Below are 14155 nucleotides of genomic sequence, written 5' to 3' on the forward strand. Positions count from 1 at the left end.
GGTTGCCCTTTTTTGGATTATAAAAAGTGTTCCAAGCAACTTTAAAATATTTATCAATTACATTTCTTGGGTATTTTAAATCATTACCTATTTCATAAATTTTGGATATTTCCTCATCTATGAACTCAGGACTACAAATTCGTAAAGCTCTCAAAAACATTGATGAGAAAACAGACAGTTTGACTATCTTGATGCGAGGAATAATAGTGGACATAGGAACAGTTATTTGTAGGTTTTCTGTAAAATTTTAAATTTGAATTCATTATTACCCTTAATAATTAAAACATCTAGAAAAGGCAATGAGTTATTTTCTTCAAACTCAACAGTAAAGTTTATAGAATGGGCTAAGCTATTTAATTTTCCAAGAAAATGGTGTATATCTACATGTATATCTGTTTACTGTGATCTTATTGCATATATATATATATATATATATATATATATATATATATATATATATATATATATATATATATATATATATATATATATATATATATATATATATATATATACACATATATACACATATATACATATATACATATATACATACACACACACACGCACACACGCACACACTCACACACTCACACACGCACATGCACACATGCACACACGCACATACGCACACACGCACACGCGCACACGCACACGCACACATGCACACACGCACACATGCACACACGCATACACACACACACACACAGTCTAGGGGGTCAGAGACTACAAACCTCACTCAAGGAAAAAGATCTTGGGGTGAGTATAACACCAGGCACATCTCCTGAAGCGCACATCAACCAAATAACTGCTGCAGCATATGGGCGCCTAGCAAACCTCAGAACAGCATTCCGACATCTTAATAAGGAATCATTCAGGACCCTGTACACCGTGTATGTTAGGCCCATATTGGAGTATGCGGCACCAGTTTGGAACCCACACCTAGCCAAGCACGTGAAGAAACTAGAGAAAGTGCAAAGGTTTGCAACAAGACTAGTCCCAGAGCTAAGAGGTATGTCCTACGAGGAGAGGTTAAGGGAAATCAACCTGACGACACTGGAGGACAGGAGAGATAGGGGGGACATGATAACGACATACAAAATACTGAGAGGAATTGACAAGGTGGACAAAGACAGGATGTTCCAGAGATTGGACACAGTAACAAGGGGACACAGTTGGAAGCTGAAGACACAGATGAATCACAGGGATGTTAGGAAGTATTTCTTCAGCCACAGAGTAGTCAGTAAGTGGAATAGTTTGGGAAGCGATGTAGTGGAGGCAGGATCCATACATAGCTTTAAGCAGAGGTATGATAAAGCTCACGGCTCAGGGAGAGTGACCTAGTAGCGATCAGTGAAGAGGCGGGGCCAGGAGCTCGGACTCGACCCCCGCAACCTCAACTAGGTGAGTACACAGTGGACCTTCCCATTTCGCCTATCTCAGTTGTCGCCGATTTCTGTTTTCGTCAACTTATTTCGTCGATATTTTGGTTCCGTTATCATCATTTTCCTCCGTTTTTATCAATCGTATGGAATCTGTCCAGTACCCAGCATGCAGACAAAGCCGCCTCCCACACGCATTCTCAGGCAGTGTCACGTTGTTTCTTGGCGAGTGAACATATCCTGCCAGGTAATACGAAACATTTCGTAATAATCCATTGTTTTTGGCGACACTTGCTTATTGTGAGAGACTTTTAAATAAGCCACCATGGCCCCAAAGAAAGTTCCTAGTGCCAGTCCTTTGGTAAAGAAAGTGAGGAACACCATAGAAATGAAAAAGAAATTGTTCAAAAATACAATAGTGGAATATGCATTGCTTGGGATGTACGGGAAGGCACCATCAACCATCAGCTCCATTGTGGCAAAGAGAAAAGAAATCATGGAAGCTGATGTTGCAAAAGGGGTGAATGCAATAACCAGAGATCCCAAACAAATTAAGAAGTGGAGAAATTGTTGTTGGTGTGGATCAGAGTGAGAGAGATAGCAGGAGATAGTGCTGTGCAGTTAATAATTTGTGAAAAGGCAAGGCAGTTGCATGGCTATCTGATAAAGAAACTGCCTGAAACGAATGCTTATGTTGGTGAATTTAAGGCTAGCAAAGGCTGGTTCAAAGAATTCAAGAAGCGAAGTGGCATACACAGTGTTGTAAGGCATGGTGAGGGTGCCAGTTTTGATAAACAAGCAGCTGAAAAATTTGTGCGGGAATTCAAAGGTTATGTAGAGGTTGAAAAATTCCAACCCCCAACAAGTGTTCAATTGTGACAAAACAGGCCTGTTTTGGAAGAAAGTGCCAAAGAGGACCTACATCACACAAGAGGAAAAGGCACTCCCAGGACACAAGCCTATGAAAGACAGGCTAACTCTCTTGTGTGGTAATGCCAGTGGGGATTTCAAAGTGAAGCCTTTACTCGTGTATCACTCTGAAAATCCCAGTGTTCAAGAAAAAGTGTTGTCAAGAGTAAACTGTGTGTGATGTGAAAGGCTAACAGTAGGGCATGTGTCACTAGGGAAATTTTCCTGGAATGATTCAATGAAGTGTTTGGCCCGAGTGTGAAGAAATACGTCCTGGATAATAAATTGCCACTCCAGTGCCTCCTGTTAATGGACAATATTCCTACTCATCCTCCAGGCTTGGAAGACCTATTGTCTAAGGAATTCAGTTTTGTAACAATGAAGTTCTTGCCTCCTAACACCACTCCTCTCATCCAGCCCATTGCAGATCATTGCAAACTTCAAAAAGCTGTACACCAAAGCAATGTTTCAAAGGTGCTTTGACATAACCTCGGACTCTGAATTGACCCTAAGAGAGTTTTGGAAGAATCACTTCAGTATCTTCTACTGCATAAGCCTTATAGATAAGGCTTGGCAGGAAGTGACTTCCAGGACAATGAACTCTGGGGAAAATTGTGGTTAGATTGTGTCCAAAAGAAGGATTTTGAAGGGTTTGAGGCTGACCCTGTCGGCCCTACACCTGTTGTACAACCAACTGTGGCACTGGGGAATTGCATGGGGTTGGATGCGAGTGGCGAGGATGTGGAAGAGATGGTTGAGGACTACAATGAAGAGCTAACCACTGATGAGCTGCAAGAGCTTCATCTGCAACAGCAACAGACCACAGCTCAGGAAAGTGCTTCAGAGGAGGAGGGAGAGAGATGGAAGAAGGTGCCTTCTTCCAAGATTAAATAGATTTGTGCAATGTGGACTAAAGTGCATTCATTTGTGGAGGAACATCACCCTGAGAAAGCTGTTGCAACCCGTGCTGGCGACTTTTACAATGACAATGCCATGTCCCATTTTAGGCAAATCTTAAAGACACCAGAAACAGACCTATCTGGACAGATATTTTGTGTGACAGGGGTCCAGTGACTCAAGCTGGTCCTAGTGGCAGTAAAAAACAAAGGAGGGAAGTGACCCCAGATAAGGACTTGGTGCCTAGTGTCCTTATGGAAGGGGATTTCTCTTCCAAACAATAACCTATCTTCCCTCTCCCCTCCTCCCTGTCTTCTCTCCAGTAATAACAGCCTTCAATAAAGGTAAGTGTCATGTGTAATGTTCATTCTTTTGTGCATGTAACTATCTTCAAGGTAAAAAAAAAATTTTTTTTGTTGCTACTTCTCGGTGTCTGGAACGGATTAATTCCATTTATATCATTTCTTATGTGGAAAATGGTTTCGGTTTGGGCCGATTTCAGTTTTGGCCGATGGTTCTGGAACGGATTAAACACGAAAACCAAGGGTCCACTGTAAGAGGATATCCAGCCAGAATGGTGAAAAGGGTTAGTTCTGAGAAGACCCTGTCAAGAATGGGCCAGTAGGCATAAAGCAGTGCTCTTCTATTCTCTCATTCTTATATGCTCATATTGCTCCCTACGAAAACTCTAAACTTTGGACTTACGATACTACTTTATGTATTTTTCATTTTTTCCCATAGTAATATTTATGTTGGAGCTAAATAAGACTTCTGGTGATTTTTGAGCCATTTTTTAAAATTACATTATATAACAGATAATGTGCTTTTCTAATAAAATGAGTTAATTATCTTAATAACAACTATATTTATTAAGGAGAGTGGAATGTTGTATAAAAATTCTCTGCTAATTTAGGTACACTGAAGTCAGCCTGTAGAATCATTCAAGGTTGAGCCTTCCTACACCTCATCATTCTACCTCATACAATGGTCCAATTTTATATATATATATATATATATATATATAAACAAACTATTTCTATAAGGTGGAGTACAGTATATTATACAATTAAGGCAACTGACATATACAGTAGGGCCCCACTTACATGGCAGGTTAGATTCCAGGCTACTGTCACAAAGCAGACATCACCAGAAAGCAGACCGCCATTTTTTTCGACTTATAAATGCATATAAATGCCAGATAAGTTTACACTAACATATATTAAGAACTAGGCATTAAAAAACAATAAAAAGTAAAATACACACACAGTACACTCATTATTTACCTCAAAATATTTTAGTCTTAATGTAGGGCAAAAGGTTAGTAGTATTTACTGTAAGAAGTCAGGAGTGGTAGCCCTCCTGGCCACCCCACCCTCACATAAAATACTATGATGCTTAAAGAGCCCTAGAGTACACTCATTACTTACCTTAAAATATTCATAATCTTAATGGTCTTAATCCTTAAATGGTCCAAACGTATATATACGTTTTTTCAACATCTGAAAGTACGTAAAAAAATGTAGATCTTCTTTTTTGTTTTACATTTGAAAACGTGTAAAAAAAGCTTTTATCTACATTTTTTTTTGTTATATTTGAAAATATGTAAAAAAAGTAGATCTACTTTTGGAGCACTACGAATTTGAACGTCAATCTGTTTGGACCGTTTAAGGGTTAATGTAGGGTGAGAGGCGAGAAGTATTTATTTGTAGAAAGTCGTGTGGGAGGTAGGGTAGGGTAGCCCGCCTGGCCACCCCACCATGTAAACAAACAGACGAAGTGTCTGGTTATGGGTCATACAAATACCTTACACTGTGTACAAGTTGTCTCCACAGTGATACAATAGAATAAATAAAGGCCAACACTCCCATTCTCATGCAATTTTTTAGAAGGAATGATGCTCTGGCAAATTATTATTACAAATTATTATTACAAATTATATTACAAATTATTATTATTGCAAGTTATTAGTATTACAAATTATAATCATAATGAAAAAGAAGTGCTAAACCCACAAGGGTCATGAATAGCTATACAAAGAGTGAAGGCATACAAAAGGAATAAATTTCTAGTTAAGTTACTGGCATTTGACTAGAGAAACCATAATTCTTCTGACCCTCCCACCAACCACTTGGTAAATAAATCTCATATTTATGTCAATTTTTATACTGTGGGTGTGTGTATCATGTTTATATGTTATGTAGCATGCTTATTATATAATTTTGGAAAAAATATCATATTATTAACGTAATATACGACATTTAATGTGCCCAAGAGATTATTATATGGCATCAAGTAGAGAGAGACTTTGTGATTTTAATGTGTACCTGCACACCAGCACAGTGTGTAAGTATATTTAGGTACAGGTACACACAAGTATAATTATCAAAGTACACAAAATATGCAATAACTTTAAAACACTTGAAATTTTAGAAAATTTCCGGACATAATAGAGATATGTGCTCACGGAGAATGTAAACAAACCAGATGGTGTGAGCCGTATAGCAAATTTTGGTCACAATTTGAAATCACCACATTAGCAGAATGCCATACCTTTACCTTTGATATACCTTTGAAGAGTTTCGAAGGTTACTCTACTCTCTGAGCCTGGCCATGGGCCAGGCTCATCTGGTGCTTGCCTGGTCAACCAGGCTGTTGCTGCTGGATGCCTGCTGCCCCACATATCCATCACAGCCTGGTTGATCTAGCACCTGGTTTAGATACTTGTCCAGTTTCCTCTTGAAGGCTTCTACACTTGTCCCAGCCATATTTCTGATATCTTCTGGCAAGATGTTGAATAGTCTGGGACCCCAGATGTTGATACCGTGTTCCCTTACTGTCCCCACCGCACCCCTGCTCTTCACTGGGTTCATTTTACACTTCCTCCCATATCACTCACTTCAGTATGTTATGGCAGTGCAGATTTAGGACCAGGCCCTCAAGTACTTTCCAGGTACATATTATCATGTATCTCTCCTCCACTCCAATGTAGGCATTCCCAGTAGTTTAGGTGCTTTACAGGCTCAATGTGAGCCATAAACAATCTCTGTATTTGTTCTAGCTCTGATATTTCTCCTGCTTTGAATAGGGCCGTCAGCACTGAGCAATATTCTAAGTGAGGGAGCACTAGCGATTTGAAGAGTGTCACCATTGGCATTATTTCCTTTGTTTTGAAAGTAAGGCAAAACGCCAAAAAGCGGGGCCCTACTGTACAAATTATAGAAAGCCCCTTAGAGTATCAATCTTGAAACCTGTGATAACACCCAAGCATCTAAATATAAAGGTAACCTAACATTGCTTGCTTGTCAAAAAACAATCACTGCTTAGGCTAAAAAGCACTACATATACAAACAATGTGCAACTGATCAGCAATGAAGAACTCATCAACAATGTTTTAAACAGTGCTACATAAAATATATACCATATACAGTGGAACCCCGAGTTTCGAACGTATCGACTACTGAACGATTTGAGCTTCGATCGCTTTTTCGAACCAATTTTGTCCTGACTACTGAACACACCCTGTCTTTCGAAACACCTGGTACCAGACCCATCCGCCTGCCTGCTCTGTTTGCATCCCCAAACAGGTGTCGTTTATGCTTGAGTGAACACTAACCTGCGTGCTCATTTAAACATTTGACAATTAATTGTGTTTGGTGCTTGTATATTAAGTGTGACTGAAACAAGCTACCATGGTGGTGATGGTGGAAGGTGGTAGCGGGTGGTGGTGGTGGCGGGTGGTGCCTTCTTCAGAGATTAATGAGATTTGTGCAGTGTGGAATAGGGTGCAGGCATTTGCTGAAAAATATCACCCTGAGCAAGCTGAAACAAGCCATCTCTGCAACAAGTTCAGTGACAACCATGTCCCATTTTAGGGAAGTAACCCCAGATAAGGACTTGTTATCTAAAGTCTTTATGGAAGGGGATTCCCCTTCCAAACAATAAGTGCTCCCTCACTACTCCTCGCTATCTTCCAATGCCATCAACAATCTTCAATAAAGGTAAGTAAAAATGTTATTTTATATGTTTATTTAAATGTTTATTTATCAATTACTAATTGTACTATGTATGTTTCTTGTGTGTAAAACTATAATGTAATCTCTATTAAATGTATTTTTTTGTGAATGCTTTTGGGTTTCTGGAATGGATTAATTGTATTTACATTATTTCTTATAGGAAATATTGCTTCGCCTTTCGAACATTTCGACTTTAGAACTAGCTCCTGAAACGGATAAGTTCGAAACTCGAGGTTCTACTGTATACAAAATGCAAGACTGAAGTCAATTCAAATACATATTCTCAAAAGACTACAGGATGGCCCTGCTTGTACAGCAGGTTAGGTTCCAGGCTACTGTTGTCAAGAGAAAATCACTGTAAAGTGAAACATAGCCTTTTCTTCACTTTCAAATGCATATAAAAGCCTGATAACATGTTTAAACTATCATATATTAAGTGAGCAATAAGCTAGGCTTAAAAAATGTATACACACATTACTTACCTTAAAATATTTTCGTACTTAGCTTATTGCAAGTGGGGAATATATTTACTGCAAGTAGCCTGAGTAAATGAAGAATAGGTATAAATGAAAACGGCAGTATTAGCAAAACGCTGTAAAATGGGGCCCCTCCTGTACCTAGAAACAGATAAGAGAAATTTTTTTTGACATACTGTGGCATACCTTAATAACCTAGTCAATATCTCTTAATCTGCAAAATAGTTAATCAACAAGGTACTTAATCTTTTTTTTTACTTTGAGAATTAGCAAGAAAAAAAAAAACAGGATTTATCAAAACTGATTTAAAATGGTACTCTCAATCTTCAAGAGAAAACTCGAAAAGTTTTCAAAGTCGTTTCCTTATCAGTCGGTACTGTTTCCTGCTAGCAACAACATTCTGACTGATCAGGCCATAAACCAGGAGGCCTGGCCTGGCTGCAAAAACACTGACCCCCTGAACTGACTACAGGTAGGTACTGTATTTCACGGCTTATAAGACTTGTTTTAGTTTCAATGGCTTGATATCGGACATGCCTGGGAGAGCTACAGCCCACCCCACGCCCCAAACTTATAGCTCCCATCACTGACCTTCAGTTTATAGGACGCAGGGTGGTTTTTGGAGAAACTTTATGGAAAAAATGCATCTAATAAGCTGCAAAATACAGTAACTTTCTTCAGCTTTCACATTCTACATCTTTAAACTGAGCCTTGTTTGAGAGCATTTCTGAAAATTTTAGCAGTTTCACTGAAAGCTGATTCTCATATTAAATATAATAAAAGCTATTAGAGTATATTAAGACTTTATTGAAGTTTCTAAAATGTAAGAGAAGGAAAATTATGTTCATATCAACACCCAGAAAGTCTACTGAAAGGGTCTAAAATCTCCAGGATATTGGTAGTGCAGTAATGCAAGTACATATTTTATCTTTGCCTAAAACCATAAAGCCTTAATGCAAAATGTCAACATCATTCACGTTAGCTGCATTGGTTAGTTATCACAAGTTAAATTTGGGTTCACTTTACATGACCCAATAATGAGTACCAAACCAAAGCAAAGTTCTCTTAAAACAAAATGCCAGAAGGCACAAGACCCAATCCAGCAGTTCTTTTAAGAGGTGCAAAAAATGAATAGAAAACAGTTTTGAAGCAAAATTAAAGAGAATGATAGTAAGTGGTAAATCACAAGTTTTAAAAGAATAAAATGAACAGATAAGAGTAACATGGATTATGATGTAAGTGATTTAGAAAATGAATTAAGCAAAAAAGAATGGTACAATATTTCAGAAGAAAGAAGTTGTAGCAGATCATCAATTTGAAGGCAGTCTCTCTACTTTCTTCGTAACTTCATCATCAGACGCATCATATGCTGACGATTCCTCCAGTTCTGGTAGGACCTTTACACAACCTAAAATTACTAAATATTTGGTAAGTACTCTTGAGAGGGTAAAAAAAAAAAAGCTAAACCTAGACAAAGCTATTATTGATCATGGAAAAACAACTCCTTAAAAATACACTTCAGAGGAAAATTTGAAGTCTGGTTATTAAAACTTGTACTCAAGATCTTTGATGACAAGAGAGCACAGCAGTAACTAAGATAGAATACAGTTATTACAATGATCCAGAATAAGACTGCTGAAAAGCTTCTTATATACTTGTAGCACACTAGAAGACAACAGCTATCCAGGGAAGTAGTGCTACTGTACCATCCTGTCATATGAGAACCAGAAACCAATTACCATTTTCACAACCTAGCAAGACTGCCGAGTTTTCCTAGGTCTCTTACAAATACATATTCACATGTTTTTTAATACACTACTGTACAGTGTACAATGTAGTGTAGTTTTAAAGAACTGTTCCTTTCCAGTCTTTGAAGAGAGGGTTACAGTCCCTATTCCATAACCATGCATATCATAAGCAGAAAAATTGCATGGTACAAGAGAACTGGTACCCTTTTTCCTAACCAAAAAACTGAAAAAGGTAAATTTGAAGTTTGGGTGTGTGTGTTTGTGGGGATGTAGTTCAGATAAGAAAATATTGAAAGTGAATGCTAAGAATGTAATGAAATAAAGCTAGGTGTGCTAGCACTGATAAAATACAGTGGGACCCCCACATCCGCGGGTCCTATATCCACGTCCATGGCTTAAGAGAAGCCATGAAGTACATTCCATCAGTGAAAAAGTGATAATTCTCCACTTATTGTGCATAATTTGTCAATTAAATTTTATACAGCCTCTCCTCACTTAGTGATGTACTACTCGTTTACCAACGACTCAGACTTACGACATGATCTCTGACCAGTATGCATACCTAAATGTATATTAAAGCTGATTTCCCCTCTTCTGTTTATTACAATATACAGTACACTACTGTATAAACATTTAAAAAAATATACCAAAAATGTTATAAATGGTGCAAAGGTGACATTAAAATATCAAAGATGGCTGACACAAACCCACTACCATTATAGTATGCTCCTCATTTAGCGACAAATCCGTTTACTAATGTGGTCTTAGAAACAGAACTCAATCCTTAAGTAAGGAGAGGCTGTAATAGGTATGTATGAAAATGAAAAATGACTTGTATATAGGGTTCGCTACTATCCAGTTTCAGTATCTACGGCAAGTCCTTGGAATATATCCCAAAGGGGGAAATGCTAGGGATGTGGCCTGGGAGCCAGGGAGGGGAGGCAGTAGCCTGAAAAGGTTTGAGAACCACAATTTTAAATGAAAGTGTGATATGAGAGAAGGTCATATTTATCTACTAAACAAGTCACCAGCCCTTGATGACTGTTTCAAGAGTTCTAGTGGAATGTGAGGAGGAACCTGGTAAACCATTAAATGGTTTTTTCAACAAATCACTATGGATGGCTATCATGCTAGATGGTTGGAGAGTGTAAAACATGACATCATTAGCTTCAAAATATAGACTAATCTGCATAACTTCAACTTTAGGAAAGCTAAGGGAATCAATATTAGACAAAATTTGAAGCAACCTTGAAAAATAAAACTAAATCAATGAATCTCAGCATGATTTTACAATGGAGCATTCATGCCTTACAAATTTACTATTTTTTACTAGTATATTTGAGGCTGTAGACCAAGATAAGGAATATAATATTTTGTATATGGATTTAAGGCCTCTGATACACGCAGTAAAATGTTTAGAACGTAGCAGCACACAGAATACGAGAAATTATTTCCTAGATTGAGATATAGTTGAGCAACAGGCACCACAGTTTATATTTTGGGAGAAATCAGACTGGAGACATGTTACTAGCTGTGTTCCACAGGGGTCAGTATAAGGCATGTGTTCACAATATACATGACAGAGATGAGGAAATAAACTAATATAAACATTAAAATAGACTGTCAAACTGTGAAGATGAGAACTATAGAATAACCTCAATAGGTGGTTGATGAGGTTGAAGAAATGGCAGATGGATTTTAATGTAGAGTGAATTAATGTATGGTAGACAATTGAAAGATTTTATTCCTGGGAAAAGGAAATATTTATGACATTATTACACTAAGTATAGATCTCAAACTGAATGCAAAAAAATATTTAAGAGTTCTGGTTTCCAGTAATTTAAAGCCAAGACAACAGTGCACAAGTGTTCACAATAAAACTAAAAGAAATCTTGGCTTCATATTAAGAAGCATAAATAACAGAAGTCCTCAGAGTTAACTAACTTAATGTATCCTTAATAAGGCCTCATTTAAATTATGCAGCCCAGTTCTGGTTTCCATACTGCAGAATGGACATGTAAATATACTGGAAAACATACAGAGAAAGATGACAATGTTGATTCCCTGTATCAGGGATCTTCCTTACAAAAAACAGGATGAAGGCATCAAACTGCATTCTATGGAGAGGCACAGAATTAAAGGGAGTATGGTTCAAATTTAGATTACTTCCAGTCATTCTATTTACAAAATCAAAGCCCATAGGATGTACAGTAAATGGAAAACTAGAATAAAAGGGATATAAATAAGGCACTGAAAATATCCAATACAGGACTCAGAGCAATGGATTCCAGTTGGAAATATTTATTTAGATTTAGATAGGATACAAGGAGTACTGGTTTAGAAACAGAGTTGCAGATGTGTGGAACAAATTCCCAAGTAGCAATAAAGCAAGAACTTGGGATACTTTAAAAACTGGACAGGTAAATGAGTGGGTGGATGTAAGCTGGAACTGCCTAGCATGGGTCAGTAGGCCTACTACAGGTTACTTTATTGTTTTGCTTACTTAGTTTATTGTTAATGATCAGGTCCTTAAATTTTCTCTAAGGTTTGTTATGTTAGTGTATGTGGTGACTTGTAAGACAGCTCCTACTGAATGTAAAATCTGCAAGTTTTGGTTGTGAATTGTGCAACTATGCATTCACTGAGCTTGTCTCTGGTGCAGGTTAAATGACTGGCATAAAGGTAACTGATTGAATTTAATAACTAAGATAAAATAATTTACAGTGATGTTTGGGTGGATGAACAACTTAATGTGACTAACATCACTGAACATAATTAAGGCCAAGGTGTAGGCCAGGATGAATTACCACCTCTGATTATGCTGAATGTTGCTGATAAGAGTAAAGCAGCTGAAGTTAAATCATGTTCTTAAATTCCTCGAGCAGTGTCCAGAATATCTTGCTGTGAGTTTTGGCAAAGTTAGGAACCAAAAACAGCATGGCACTAGAGGAAGTAAACACAATTTTGTAGTACCTTCAGTATGTGGTCAGATCTCAAACACCTTTCATTATGCAGCAATAAAGGAGTGGAATGGATTACCTGAACACGTCAAAGACAGTGTTAGCATAAACCAGTTCTGGAAGAGAGCTAAAAGGTTCCTAATAAATGAATTTTCAAAAAGAGAATGAAGTGATTTATAGTATACTTAATATTAGAGTACCTACTATTCAATTCAATTCAAGTTTATTCTCTATAAGGGTTACAATGTGGGGTTCACAGGTTTTGGGTATTGTGTGGTTTACATGTTATAAGATACTAATTACAGAGGGGGCCACTAGGACACCTAGCCTGGCTAGGCATTTCGAGCAGACTTAGATTAATTCTTAACATTAAATCCTTACAGATTATAGTATTAAGGCTAAGTGACTACATCATAATTTGTGAGTTTAGCAATGTGAATGCTTTTGTTTTGGCACAATACAAAGTGTTTATATTGGAGTATCATAGGCAAACTTATGACTAGTTAGGATTTATTATTCTAAGATTAAGATTAGTATTTCTGGGTTTATAGTCAGTGGGTGAGTGAGTGTAATTGTGAACCACCAGGTGGTTATCATGTAGTTAGTTGTCGGGGTGGATCAGGGAGATAAATTGTTTTCTAACTGTAGTTTTGAAAGTGATGAATGTGTCTGCAGTTCTAGAGTTTTCAGGTAGGGTGTTCCAGATTTTAGGTCCTTTGAAATACATTGAATTTTCGGCTGTTTTTCACTATTTAACATTCGTGTAAATTACTCAGTTCATTTTATTCCTATTGTATCTCTCTCTATTGTAAATGATTTTCACACAGTTAAGTTACTAAGCTGTTTTAACTTTTTATGATTATGAATAATTAAAGCGTAATGAACACTTGTCACTACTCAATAATAACCCTCATAGAAACAGAAATTGAACATTATATTTCGACCCCCTGATGGGAACCTCTTCAGCAGATCTGCTGAAGAGGATCCCTGCAGTTGGTTGAAATATAAAAACCAATTAATCCTTTGTTTTATGATTATAATCATAACTATCTAACATCTTGGCTAATAATAAGATATTACAAGGACTCCACTGGAAACAAGTCACTGACTTTTTTGGGTTATCCCAGGTAATTTACACACAAGTTACTATGTAAGACACTTGTAATCATACTTACATGTAATAACCTTAAATAAACTCAAGGAATTAATTAGTATGACTATCAGCACTACATGAACGGGTTTTGACTGGATTATAAATCCCTTCATTATGCAAGTGTACATGACCTTAATCATCATATATATACAATGTTAAGTCAGTATATATGAGGATGATTCAGTATGTCAAAGTCACTAAATAACACTTAACATATTTACGGTGAAGCGGTAAACTCGTACGACCATGCAGAACCCGGAGAAGGGGAGGGCAATCAGGTGTGATATATCTGAGTGCATGGTAGCTCCAATTCCCTGCATCAAGAGCCCACCACCGGGAGGTTTAGGCACCTCCCTGGAGGACAGTCAATAAACATAATAATAATGAGAGGGAAGAGGAGCCGAGGCGACTGACCCTGTCCAGCTTATGGAAGTAGTCTCTGAGGAAGGCGATGGGGTTGTCGGGTCTGCTGACACACAGGCTCACGATGGCATCCTTCAGGATTTGCTGAATGTTATGGCGCTGGACGTAAGCCTCACATTCCCGCAGAGACTGCTCCTCCTCTAGGTTCGCCGCCATCTTTCCTGATCACGCACTGACGAAAATCTATAGACGTC

The 14155-nt window shown here is 37.7% G+C and overlaps 1 protein-coding gene across 2 annotated transcripts in view; it reads right to left on the minus strand.

Annotated features, from left to right (window-relative positions):
- The window catches only part of Pka-R1 (protein kinase, cAMP-dependent, regulatory subunit type 1), a 356477-nt gene extending 342322 nt beyond the window's left edge, over positions 1-14155 (minus strand). Inside the window, exon 1 of one of the 2 annotated variants that reach the window (XM_070085818.1) lies at positions 13953-14155. In XM_070085818.1, coding sequence (XP_069941919.1) covers positions 13953-14117 — 165 coding nt within the window. In that variant the 5' untranslated portion in view covers positions 14118-14155. The remainder of the gene's footprint in view (positions 1-13952) is intronic. The other variant, XM_053773397.2, reaches the window with a different exon arrangement.

The sequence above is a fragment of the Cherax quadricarinatus genome, chromosome 17 (genome assembly GCF_038502225.1).
Source record: "Cherax quadricarinatus isolate ZL_2023a chromosome 17, ASM3850222v1, whole genome shotgun sequence".
Taxonomy (NCBI): domain Eukaryota; kingdom Metazoa; phylum Arthropoda; class Malacostraca; order Decapoda; family Parastacidae; genus Cherax; species Cherax quadricarinatus.